Source organism: Scatophagus argus, chromosome 20, assembly GCF_020382885.2.
Source record: "Scatophagus argus isolate fScaArg1 chromosome 20, fScaArg1.pri, whole genome shotgun sequence".
Taxonomy (NCBI): Eukaryota; Metazoa; Chordata; class Actinopteri; family Scatophagidae; genus Scatophagus; species Scatophagus argus.
In genome coordinates this window covers 2,061,863-2,075,059 of record NC_058512.1, presented here as the reverse complement: position 1 = coordinate 2,075,059, position 13,197 = coordinate 2,061,863, and the positions used below count along the sequence as shown (strand labels likewise).

At 40.9% G+C, this 13,197-nt stretch overlaps 2 protein-coding genes across 5 annotated transcripts in view; both read right to left on the bottom strand.

Annotated features, from left to right (window-relative positions):
* adamts6 (ADAM metallopeptidase with thrombospondin type 1 motif, 6) overlaps nt 1-3,125 on the bottom strand; it is a 51,848-nt gene extending 48,723 nt beyond the window's left edge. For all 4 annotated transcript variants that reach the window (XR_006841890.1, XR_006841889.1, XR_006841891.1 and 1 more), the window contains exons 1-3: nt 2,860-3,125; nt 1,073-1,490; nt 593-975 (exon numbers count right to left, since the gene is read on the bottom strand). Coding sequence is in view for 1 of the 4 variants with exons in the window: in XM_046375705.1 (XP_046231661.1) it covers nt 593-975; nt 1,073-1,172 (483 nt within the window). In the remaining 3 variants the exon portion in view is untranslated. The remainder of the gene's footprint in view (nt 1-592; nt 976-1,072; nt 1,491-2,859) is intronic.
* A 6,002-nt stretch (nt 3,126-9,127) lies between these two features.
* Nucleotides 9,128-12,849, bottom strand: cops4 (COP9 constitutive photomorphogenic homolog subunit 4 (Arabidopsis)). Its single transcript, XM_046375872.1, has 10 exons — nt 12,697-12,849; nt 11,958-12,037; nt 11,704-11,855; nt 11,486-11,589; nt 11,250-11,403; nt 10,946-11,096; nt 10,670-10,840; nt 10,417-10,532; nt 10,180-10,264; nt 9,128-9,734 (listed from the first exon to the last, which is right to left on the bottom strand). Exons 1-10 carry the CDS (start codon nt 12,768-12,770, stop codon nt 9,601-9,603), a joined length of 1,221 nt encoding a protein of 406 aa, XP_046231828.1. The 5' UTR covers nt 12,771-12,849; the 3' UTR covers nt 9,128-9,600.
* Nucleotides 12,850-13,197: the final 348 nt, after the last annotated feature.

The window sequence follows — 13,197 nt, the reverse complement described above, 5'->3', positions numbered from 1 at the left end:
TCTACGATTCGGACACAATATTTTACAGGTCAGCTAAAAAGAAATGTGATCTCAACTGCTTTTAAAATCTGAGAACGTACAAAATTTAAGGCATAAATGGAAAAGAAACATTTCCTGTACTGATCACCAACAGATCACTGAGAAGATTTCTCCCCAAGAGCATCACCTTCAGCACAAGCTGCCTGCAGACTCGTTGTGCCAAGTGGAAGGAAGCCAAAATTCAGCTAAACAAACTCCAATTGGTCTAATCCTCTGAAAGATTGGCTGACATGAGAGCAGCACAAGTGAAGTATGTATTAGTTTTGACATTAGTATCAGGGTTTGCTTGAGGGTGTTTACTCTTTGGTGTTTTCCTGAGGTTTGAGGAAGACTTAGGTGCATACATTTGGAAATTATTATTACTATATGTTGGAAAAACGCTAGCAGATAATAAGTAAACAACAGCCTAAAAGCTTAATGATAAAGACATCTACTGAGGACTAATTACAACCATCAGATTGAGTGATTTGGCTGAGGTGGTGTTCTTAAAGTCTTGTGATGGTGGTGAAGACCTTGCTGTTTGTGGCTCAAAAGGGTCCATTTTTGTACTCACCAGGCCTTTGCAGTTGCTGAGTGCCACTCTGGTCGTGCTGTGCTGATTTTGCAAGAAACCAACATAGTGACAGTTATCTACCATGTTATGACGCCACTCCAGCCCGTCTTTGCCCCAGTACTCCACTGTAAAATGTTTCGACACCAGGTGGGGGTTGAGCGTCAGGTTTAAGTGAAAGTGCTTTCCGTAGGCTGACAGTCTGTAGAACAGCCGGGACTCTGGGGGGTCTAATGCGGGCAGCTGCCCCATTATGGGGTCCACTGCCCCGCGTCTCCGTCTGCCTGGGCGGTGGTGCTTCACAGTGTAGCTCAGGAACTCTCCGTTCTCATCCACCCGCACCGGGACAGTCAGCTGGTAGTGCTGCAGGTAGGACAGGAACTCCTCTTTAGCAGGAGAGAGAAGAGAAGAAGAGAAAAGAGAAGATAATGAACATACTGTTGGTCACGCAATACAAGCGTAAAGATCTTCCCGTCTCCATACCTTGAGAATTGTGTGAAAGTCTGTTGATGCTTTGAAACTCAGAAGCAGCCATCACCACCAGGCTCAGTGTCCAAGTCAGCGTCTTCCACAAAATTTCCATAATTCAGGGAAAGCTGTGACATGGGGTGAGGGGTAGAGGGTGCTACAAACGGGTTAAGAGCACACGATCGGTCCGCTGCCACACCATAACAAGTCCATGGTTTGTCTCCTTCACTTAAATGTTCTCGTGGTGCTCGGGGGCTCATCCAGGTCTCAGATTTCTCCTGAAGGCGAGCGCTTCCACATCTCACTGGCCTCTGAATTCATGTCAGCAGCTCGAAGAAAACACCGTAATCCATCAGACACACTCACTCTCAGGTGTAACTCCAAACAGGAAGCTCTATATTGGAAACTTGTCTTGACCGATCCATCTGCATTCCTGCGAAGGAGATCAATCAGAGGCTAAACGACCCTTCATCGCTCGATCAGAAAGATTAGCCAGTTAATCAATTGACAGAACATTGATCTTCAACCATTCTAATTGTCAGTTGATCATTTTAGTCTTTTTTAGGCAGAAATGCCAAACATTTGACTTCCAGCTTTGCAGATGTGATGATCTGCTGCTTGTTGCTGGTTTATTTCATTTTAATCTTTGGATTTCATGTGGCAGCTCTGATTTTCCACTATTTTCTGTCTTTTTTTTAAAATTGATAAATCGTAATTGAAACAAAAATTAACCGATTAATCATTTTGTCTACCAAAAAAAAAAAGTTTCACCTTCAAATTTTTATCTGATCAAACTGCCCTGCATCAACAACAAGCAGCATATGGTCACATTTATGAAGCTGGAACCAGAACAAGTGCTTAAAAGATTAATCGATTATCAGAAATGGCTGCTGACTGGGCTGCAGCTTTCACGAAAAAATACTCATATAATGAATGAAAATCTAATCCAAGGCTCAACATCTTATCAATCAGGTTTGCAGCTTGATTTCACTTCAGCACTTTGTCAGGAGCGATGCTGATCTGAGCCACACGTCTACCAGATTAAACTGATTATTCGTTTAATATTCATCTGCTGGAGTGACTAAAACGAGGAGTGGAGTCCGTCTAGTCGATACAGTTTCTGCACTTTGTGCTCTTACTCACTGACGCGCTTCACGGCAGCGTGCGCAAACGACCCTGCTATAAACAGCCGTCAGCGGATCCAGGTGGTAGACGGACGGTGTCCACCGAAAGCGCCCGGACTCCAAACACGGATGAATGACAGCCTTTTGGACACGGAGGGTTTCGTGTGTGTGTCTTCAGCGCTGGACTGCACTCCAGACAGACAGCGCTACTTACTTGGCCACTCATGACCCAGACAGTTGGCAGTCGGCCCGTGTGCATTACACCGGTACCTCAAACACAACCTCCCGGGAGCGTCTGCAAAATCAAAATAAGCCACCTGACATCGCTTAGACGCGTTTTGGCGTGGTTGCAAGAGAGGGGAAAAGGGCGTGAAGCGTGTCCTGTCAAGACGTTTTGTTAATTAGTTTCTGCAGATGTGGACCTGAAAAGCTGCAACACTTAACACCCTGCAACAAATGTGGATCCAGTGCGTAAATGTTTGTAAAAGTACGCATTTTCCGCGCAAATGGACCACAGAAACTCTTTTGAACTCGCTGTGCATGAATGAGCACTACAACTGGCTAAATGCTGGTGTGTAAACTGCCACCTAGAGAGGATTTAAAGGCTCACACGAATCTGCTCCGACACGAAAAACTACCTGAAACACATCGTCCGACGGTGTTAAAACGCATAGTTACCATGCTCATCCTCATGGTCAGCTCCGGTCCAAGCGTGCACGGAGAGCTCAGGACAAAAGACTTCTGCAGCTCTGAAGTTCCGCACACAAACCTCTGCTGCTCTCCTCTTTTCATCTCCTTCTGCACTCTGCCATCCTCTAAACCCGTGTGAGAGTCTCCCCTTCAGACCAGACACCGGCAGCAGTATCTGCTGAAACACTGTCACCAAACAATGAAGAAATAAAAATTCAAAAATGAAAAGCAGTTATTCAGCTTTTCCTGGAATCCCCTCCAGCTGATTTTCAGTCGCCTTTATAATCTAGACCTCTTGCTGGTGGCTCAGGGTGGCTTAAAAAGTGAGCTGAGGTTGCAGAGGGTGTTCTGCCACCTCAGGAAGCGCCACTGCAGACTGCTCCTCAGAAAAGTGCATGCAAACACCAGCTTTAAAAAAAAAAAAAAAAAAAAAAAAAAAAAGTTGGCCTGGAGCTGCTCCTCCTCACTACATTGCAGAGACCGGGTATGTCCCGGACAGCTTCAAATTGGCAGCTTTTTCAGAGGGGGGAGGTGACGTCAGTGCAGATGTGCCGCTCTTCCATCAGCTGTGCGCATGTCCATCACTGCTGCCCTGAAATAACACCCTAAACCTCAACCCTTTTACCCCTAACGGGAGGTGGGGGGATGGGGGTTCAACCTGCAAGATCACTTACCGGAGTAAAAGTAGCAGTGCCACGTTATAAAAGTACTCCATTACAAATAAAAGTCAACGTACTTCGCTTGTGCAGTTCATATTTCATGCTGCTTAAAGCTGCTTTACTCCACTGCCTTTGTTTTACTGCCACACAGGTAAACATAATAAACTGGAACACATTGTCAAAGATTAAACCAGTGGACCCCAACTTTTTTGACTCGCAGTGATTCAGCTTTTTCAAAAAAGTGCAAAACAACACAGAAGAAAAAAATACTTACTGCACAAGTTAAAGTCATGTAACTACATATCAGCCAGTCTTTAATGCGTGTATGAAGCATTTAAGTGTAAGTCATGATGTAGCTCATTTTAACTACTTTATAGAGGTGACTGTTGGTGCTGTTTCTTCTATAACAATGCATTATATTCTATAGGCTGATTATATGTTTTTTAATGTATAATCCTAATTTTGTATTAACCAAATTATCAAAGAATTGTAGAGGAACAGAAAGTAGAGGGAATATTTCCCTGAAGTAGAATCATCAAGTTAAGCATAAGTACCACAAATGTAGTTCCAACTCAAGCAGCTACAACAATAAAATACTGCTCTAATACTGACACAATAATATCAATAACAATGTCAGAATCAGATATCAGTCAGTAATTTTTTCTGCATGATGAGGACTTTTACTTTTGATAAATTAGGTTTGATTATACTTCTGCACTTTTACTTTTGAATACAAGACAGGTGCTGTACTGTAAAGGATCTGCGTACTTCTTCAAAATATACGTCATAGTATAATAAATAAAAGTAGTTGTCACGCGAATGGATTACATTATTGTATTCTGATAATTTTTTGATGCATACATACAGACTTTAGCGTTGTAGGCCGTTGGTTTCATTCATATTTCTGAGCAGATTTTAAAAGTATAAAGTAAATGGTAGTAGTGTAGTAATATTCTGCAGTGTGAGTTTGATTACTGCAGGTGTAACTCTGTACAGAATATGGTGATATGACCTCCGGCAGAAGATCACCAAGCAACCCATAATATAAACAAGGAACAGTATGAGAACATATTCTGACATTAGTTTGGCACTAACTTTTAATGTAGCTAATGAAAACTGCTGTGGGGCTAAAAAAAACATGAACATGTTTGTCTGATTTCATCTTTAAACCTGCAGTATCCTCATATGAATTAAAGACATGTACCTCCAGGCCCTTTGGAATACACCTTTTTTACTGCTAATAAGAAATCAAGTTTAAAGTTAGATATCTAAACTGCTGGATGTGCTGGATGTCTGGTCAAAGTATTTTCGGGGTCTGCTGTGGAGTGCAAGCTAATGGCAGCCTCGTGTATTTTACTGTAACTTAGCCCACGTCTATCTTTAGTCTGTAGGAAATTGAAAATCATGCCTACTCCTGAGTTTCAGTTATAGCTGCTCATTATGTAGGAGCCTATATCATTACAGTCAGGTCGTTATTACATGCTCCCCTACACAGCCTGAGTAGGTGTCGGACAGTTTGTGGGAAGCAGCGCCACCATGTGCCTGAAATGAGTGTATCAAAGATTCAAATGCATGAGAGACTGACACAGAACATCTTTTGTTCAGATACCTTTTTCTGCGAGGGGAGCCAAGTCCTGAAACTACCTGAACTCTTCTAAGAGAGCTATCAAATCCTGGTTAATTTAGCCACAAACCTGTCGGTGTTGTAAAAAGTTCCCCAAGGCACATAACAGTACAAAGGAAACAATAAAATAAAAAACAAAATGATAACCACCCTCACATATTGCTCTTAAAGTAAAAGAGTAAAAAATTATGTGTGGCTGCATTTGAAGCTAGACCATTAGCTAACATGGCTGTAGTCAAAACATGGCCATTAGCTAACAATGAGACGTTCTCCAGTACACACAAGTTGAAACTTTCTGTGGCTCTAGTGAAGTTGTGCAGTTTTTGTTATGAAACTACAAGAAACCACAAATGGCCAACAGAAATTATAGCATAAACAACACGTGAACAAAGTAAGGTCATAGCAGTACCAACAGATATTGATGGGTCACAGTGCTAACACTCAATTCATGGCTATGTTAGCTGTCAGTTAACTTATATGATGTGATGCTAAGAGGTTCCTGTGACACCCACTTTGATAAAATTCATCAGAAGAGGAGGATTTTTAGAGGTTTTGTGGACTTCAAGGAATGTTTGGACAGTTATTTATCCCAAGCATGCATGTTGAGAAATGTTGATCCACAAACCATCCCACTCTTGATCTTATCCAATTATTACGTATGATGAGGTGGTTTTCTTTACTGTTCAACAATGCGTCATGTATGCTCATCATAGGTTTTTAAAATTTAAATTGGTCGCTGACGAATAAACATAGTGGAGTAAAAAGTACCATATTTACTTCTGAAGGTAATGGCGTAAAACTAGCACAATATTCAAATATTCAAATCAGAAGTACTTCAGAAGTACCGTACTTGAATTGAATGTGAACCGAACCAGCCCGACTTCTTATAACATTTTATTTTCAATGTCAGCATAACTTTCCAAAATGGGTCTTTGAGTGGAAAATGACTATGAAAGTAATAAACTAAAGATCTTTTGCTATTATCTAACCATTGATATGACTGCTGTGGTCACACGATTTCAGTTCATATACAATAAAACCCTCACAGGATTTTTAACATGAATTTGATGTTTCAGCAATTAAAAGGACAACATCAGATGCAACAGACATTAGCTGAATCTTCTTTAATTGCTAATTTAAATCATCCACAGTTGACATTTGCCTCTAATAATTACATCTAAAATGAGAAGATGATGTTGTTTGTCCCTATAATGTGGATGTGTTTAGCAACATCTTTAAAATCTACCACCACATTTTTCACCTGCTTTAAACTGACTTCTTCCTCAGTTTCACCATCCTTTAACGCTCCAACCATCTGGTAAGATTTACTTCCTGACCACTGCTTGACTCTGAATCCTGAACGGATAACTTATGTCCAAATTGTTTGATGTTCAAAAGAGGTGTAATTTATAGTTATCTCTGCAGGGGGGGAGGAAGTAATGATCAGGCCTCAGCTCTTCAGTGATGGGCTCAAGAACAAACATTGGTGACATTTACTTTTCATCCCAGACAGAATTATCTTGATCATGGCTGTGACCAACCAACCAGGAAAATACGAACCATCTGACTTCCAGATCGGCCCGTTTGATGTCTGCGACGACTGCAAAATTTGTGAGCGTTCCTTCCTTACTGGGAAATCTGATTAACACGCAGTGCACAGAGTTAAGATTTTACATGAGAGATTTGTTTATTCTTAATACACTTCTTTTCCCATCTGAATCAGGCTGCCCGGGTCTGTGTTGTCACCTGTGCCTCGGCTGCATGATTGCCAGTGACGTGGATGAATGCTCCTGTGTGGAGTGACGATGGCCATGCGCAGCCTTTACAGGACCAAATACAACATCAGAGTAAGTTTTCAGTGGATATGTGGAGCTGAATCACTGTAAGACTCGCTGTGGACAATGTAGTAATTATAGTGCAAGAGTAGTACCTTTATTTAACACTTACACATGTACAAAACACATTTTTAATAACTAAATATCTGTAAAACAGTGGTTCCCAAGAAGTAATCAGATCATTGTCTCAGGTAAATGTGCCATTCTGGCAATGTACAAATATTCCATCACAAGTTTGAGTGAATGGACCTTTACAATCATCTGTCAGAATAACGTGATAATTTGTTAATCAGAATCAGAATCAGAATCAGAATCAGAATCAGAATTCCTTTATTAATCCCTGGAGGGAAATTCTTGTGGTTGCGGAGCAGGAATTTATGATACATCCAGTATTATTCATCTTATAATGCATCATAAGTCATGTCTACAATGTTTTATGACTGTTGATATAGTGCATCAGAAAGCATTATGTGTGACTTTGAACACAGTCATAATGCATTATGAATGCATTATAATACACAAAATCACATTTCAGGCATTTTATGCTTCAGATGTTCAATGCTTGTGAGATTGTCTATGAGGAGGTGGGTGTGGGCAATGATATAAACTTTAATGATGTTGTAAATCTACTATCTATTATACTATTGATGTCAGATTTAATTCTGTACTGGAAATGGCATTCAAAGTTAGCTGGGACCATTTTTATTGCCAGGACATTTCACCTGTGATGTCCTGAGCAGTTGATGTGGAGAAGATTTCTCTTGAAAATTGCACAATACTGCCATTAACTTTTTTTATGATCAAACTATATACTGACTTCAAAACAGATTTTTTAAAAATGTTTTTCCCCTTTGGTAACATCAGTGTTAGCCACATTATACTTGCCATCATAGGATGTCAGCGTCTGCTTTACCAGTGTGTTGAGCTGAGAGGACTAAATTAAATGTCACATGACCACATTAATGAAAGTTCAGGTGTTATGTAGGTGTATCAGAACATTAATATAAGCTCCTTTCCATTTAGTTATGCTGTTTTCAGCACTCTGATACTGAGCATGCTGGTTCAGCAGCACAGCGTGTTCAAACACCTAAATGGAGCCATAAATAATCAGCTGGCTTTCACCTGGTTTGTTTCTGCTGTGAGAAAAAGGATCCAATATATCGGATATGAGCTGCTGTATTCACCCCAACAACAAAACAAACCTTGTGTTCTTTATCAGATCAACAAGAGTAACAATAAAAAGGTAAAAAATTACATATTTATTCAATATTATGTTTATATTGTATGGATTGTGGGCACGCAGTGCACAGAGTTAAGATTTTACATGAGAGATTTGTTTTGTCTGATTTATTCTTAATACACTGTTGCCTCATAGCAAGAGGGTTCCAGGTTCGAATCCCGGTCTGGGCCCTTCTGTGTGGAGTTTGCATGTTCTCCCTGTGCCTGCGTGGGTTTTCTCCGGGTACTCCGGCTTCCTCCCACAATACCAAAAACATGCACATCAGGTTAATTGGCTACTCTAAATTGCCCCCTAGGTGTGAGTGTGAGAGTGTGTGGTTGTCTGTCTTTGTGTGTTGGCCCTGCGATTGACTGGCGACCAGTCCAGGGTGAACCCTGCCTCTCGCCCATAGTCATCTGGGATAGGCTCCAGCTCCCCCGCGACCCTGATGGATAGGCGGTATAGAAAATGGATGGATGGATGGAGGGATGTATAGATTGTTGTAGCTTAACAGGTGCAAAAGTGAAATATTATTTGTTTGCCCCATTAAGCCATTAACACATATTTTCCACTTGTATCTGCACAGTCTGGATATTATGACCCAATATGGTGCCCACCCATCTGTGACCCTGTGTGTGGATCGGATGGACTCACCTACAACATCGACTGTCAGCTGCGGATGGTTAACAGGCAGAGAAACCTAACCTTCTAAGGTACAACATTAACAACATGACCTACTCTAAAAAGCACTTTTCTTGACTCACAGGAAAACAGGAGGGAACATCAAATTACTGAAAGAAGACACTGCTAAGGGAGCTGCAGGAAAACAAACTCAGAATGTGTATTTTTTGTCGTAACATCAATAATTGAATTGTTACTGATGTGGAAAGTTAAAAAACACAACCTTGAGACTGAACACTTTCTTTCATGTGAATTTATTTCTCTTTGCTGAAACCTCATAAATGTGGACAGAGAAGGTTAACATGAATAAACCAAGAACCATTTGACGGAAGTTGCTGTGTAATTACGTTAAGTTAAAAACACTAGAATGCGCTGGAACACAACATTGCATTTTTCATGTCAACTATGTGAATAACCATATCTGAACTTTAAACATGCCAAGTAAATCATATGAAGTCACACCTACATGTTACATTATGGCCCTCCTGTCACTACATCTGTGTGAGACACAGATCTGAAACAATGAGAGACGCTGAATTTTCCCTGTGAGCAAAAATATCCTCTGCAAAAAGTGACGGTGGTAGCAAAAACTTCTCTTCTTTGCCGTTTCCATTAGTGGGACTGGAGCGGAGACAATTTTGATCAGGAAGACGACACATCAGGACAGGATGAGGGAGCAGTTTAGAGGATTTTGTTTGGGGGGGGGGATGTTTACTGGGTCATCTGGGTTTCCATTGCCTGCGCAGCCCACTCCGGAGCAGCCTGTCGGATCTTTTCTAAGAGGTTGTTGACTTGGAAACACAGTGACTGGATCTGTTTGTCCCATGTAGGAAGGGGTTCACGGGCTGTCAGAGATTAAAAAAAGAGAATCAGACTCCAGCCATCAAATTTATTTCCATTTCATGACTGTGAACAACACATGTTCAAACTCAGTGCGTTTTAATGGCTGCTGGGGGCTTTATGCTCTTCTTTTGTTCTGTCATTCCTCTTTGAAGAAGCTGCCCCCTACTGGCCGCAGATAGTTTGAGTCAATAATGCAATATAAACAACAATGTGATATAACTTTGGATGATCCAACTTAACGTGAAGTCCCAACAACAGTCTGTACACGGTATTGTTACTTTCCCTTTGTGGTCAATATCATCAAAAGAGGTGAACATTTACCTTTGTGTCGAAATTTTATGGACTATAACTGTCACTTTAAATATTAAGAACTGTTCTTTGGTTCATAAAAACAAACTAGTGAATTGCGTACATCAAATGTAAAAGCCCACAGGTGTCGTTACTCACTCTCAAAGTGTACAATGCCGTCTATCTGGTCGATGAAGCCATTCATGCGTCCTTCAGTGATCATCTGTGAAGCTATTTTCTCTGCCTGAGGACAAACAAAAGACGCCAACATCTCAACACACATGGAAAAATCAACAGCTACACATTTGTCAAGTAAAAGCGAAATAAAAGCAGAAAATGAAACAAACAGGCTAAAAATAAAAAACACAGAACATATTTATCTAATCGATGTCTCACCTTTGCTGGGGGGATTTCCAACAGAGCTCCTAGTTCTTCAAAAGTGATGTTGTTGTAGAGTTTGCTTGCAGACAGTAGGTTGTGTTCGATAACAGCTCTGTCAAGGATGCTGGAGCCTACAAGAGAGAAAATTTCAAATATGTCAGCTATCAACAGCTGACAAAATGATGCTGAGAATAGGAACATTTTACCCCATCACCAAATCCAACAGTTTAGCAGCTTGGGTTAAGGAAAGCTAATTATCTCCGCTCACCATCTGCTGTGGTGGCTTTCTGGTGGGGCATCAGCATGGCGGCAAACTCCTGCAGCTGGTTTCCCCTGATGATACGGTCCAGGTACATCTTCTCCAGAATACCGTAGGTTGCCAGCTGCTGACAGCGCTCGTCCTTAAAAAGAGTGGCCAACATACGGGAACGCTGCTGGCCTAAAGACAATAACAATATTTTGGTTATGAAATACGGTCTCACTTAGTTTGTCATTCTGATAAGCTTCAAAAATGTAGCCCTAAACTCATGAGTCTTGGTGGTACCTGCAGAGGCCAGTATGGTGCAGTTCAGGGCATGTTTCAGTGCCTCTAGACGTTCACTCTCATGGACAATTGACTTATAAGACAGCTCGTTGTATCTTTGTGCAGCTTCAATGAACTTCCTCCTGAAGTCCAGGACTCTGGCATAGCATACCTAAGCAGGAAAACAGCATGAAATATTGATTTAAGCAACTGCAAATATTATATACTCAACCTTCCAATAATATTTAAACACTCTGCTTGCATTCAATCGCTAACCTCACGCAGGCACAACCTTTGGCAGTGAAATCACTATGTGACTGTGTACCTTATAGTGTATCTGCAGCTGTTCATTAGAGGACTCATTCTGAAGCAATGAGGCTCTGTTGATGTAGGCTTCTGCCTGCACTGGATCATCATCTTCTAAGTAGAGACGGGCAATTTTCAGGTATGTGTCCAACTTATAGTCAACATTGTACTGCCTAAGGGAGGAAATAAAGAGCTATTTAAAGACATGGGAATATCACAAATGTTAAAAATAAATCTGCTAGTGTCGTTACTTACTTCTGTCCTGTTTCCAATGGAATTCCAACTAAAACCTGGGCAGCATTTCTCCAGTCTCCCTCCTTTTCATAAATGGTTGCTAAGTGCTGTCGTATTGAGGCAACCTGAGCATGCGTAAGGACATTATTTATTTGTACTTTCCAGTAAAAACACAAGTTTAACACATAAAAATGATCAACATAAAAATAAGAGCTGTGAGCGATTGTGGGGGCTCTTACTTGTTCTTCAAAAGAGATGACCCTCGGCTGAATCTTTTCCAAGGTGAAGTGGTACACTGCTTTGGCGGTGGCGTCAGGCAGGTTGGGCAGATGTGTGCAGAAATCTGTGAGCAGCTGTCTCGAGATGACAAGACTGACATTTTCATTGACCACTGCAAAAAAATAGATACATATTATAGGAAAACATCCTGTCAACGTGCAAATTTTGAACCATGTAGAAAAACTGATTAAAAAAGAAGGCGGGCACAGCATACTTGCTTCAACAAAGGCCTTTAAGGATTCCAGCTGATCTGCATCTGTAAACTGAATGGCCTTGTCCAAAATCTGTCGATATCTACAAAAGATTTTACAGGTTATAAACCACGTTTTAATGGACGCCCTGCAATTGATAAATGGACAATTACAAAACTGTGAAATGTACGATGTATGTACAAATATTTTAGTCTGCACAATATTACTATAAAGCTTAAAAGCACAGTAAAACTCTCGCGTTGTCGGGCTGATATTAAACAGAAGGTAACATTACAGAACATGTGATAATCAGCAGCACAAGTGTTGAGTTAACATTAGTACATTTTTAATTTCTTGTCAATTAATGTTTCCATTGTTGAGCCTGGAGGCAATGTTGTGTCCATAGTAAACAGTATCTAGAGCTATGATGTGCCCAGTGGGTAGTAAACAGTAACGTTAGCTGTTACTAACTAATATGATCAATTAGGACAGCAGCGTCAATGTTAGCCTCGCCGCTTTGTTGCCGCTGTAACGTGGCGTTACAGTTTAAAGGGAGGTCTGGAATCTAACGTCTCTGACATAAAATTACATTTAATTCAACTACTGAATGTATGGCTAATGTAGCTAGGTAGCTAACATTAGCTTAGCTTAGTCTACCACAGCTATCTCGTTGCAGTTACCGCAGCGTTTACTTTCTAGATTTGGAAAAGCATAGCGCTGCTATTAGCAAGTTATCTGTTTGGTATAATTGGCGTCACATACTTGGCAGCGAGATCTTTATGAGATCCACTTGAATTCATCAACTGTGCTAGCTCCTGTCTCACTTCGGTTGCCATTGTTGCCTGTCGAAGTGTCAACAACAGCAGGCTTCCTCAGCCAAGAGGGGAGCGAGACTTCCGGTCTGAGTGCCGGGGAGCGCGCTGCTCGAGCGGTCCTCCAACAAGCAGAAGGAGGAGCTTATCGGCCCACTGTTCATGATCTTCAGTGATAGATTGTTTGTTGCCAATACTGTCAATATATTTATAATACTAAGAGCGACTGGTATGAGTAGGAGTGTTGGAGTGTAGCTAATCAAATTTACTCAAGTAATAGAGGCCTATGACCGGTAATTACAAATCTTAGGGAGTTGTTAGCTGCTTGTAAGCTATTTTTAGTATCCTGCTCCACAACAATCCACATTTAGTTGAGAGCTTTATTTATTTTTCAAATAAATATTAAATATGTTTTTCCCAACCTTTACATTTTTTGAAGTGCAGCCAAAAC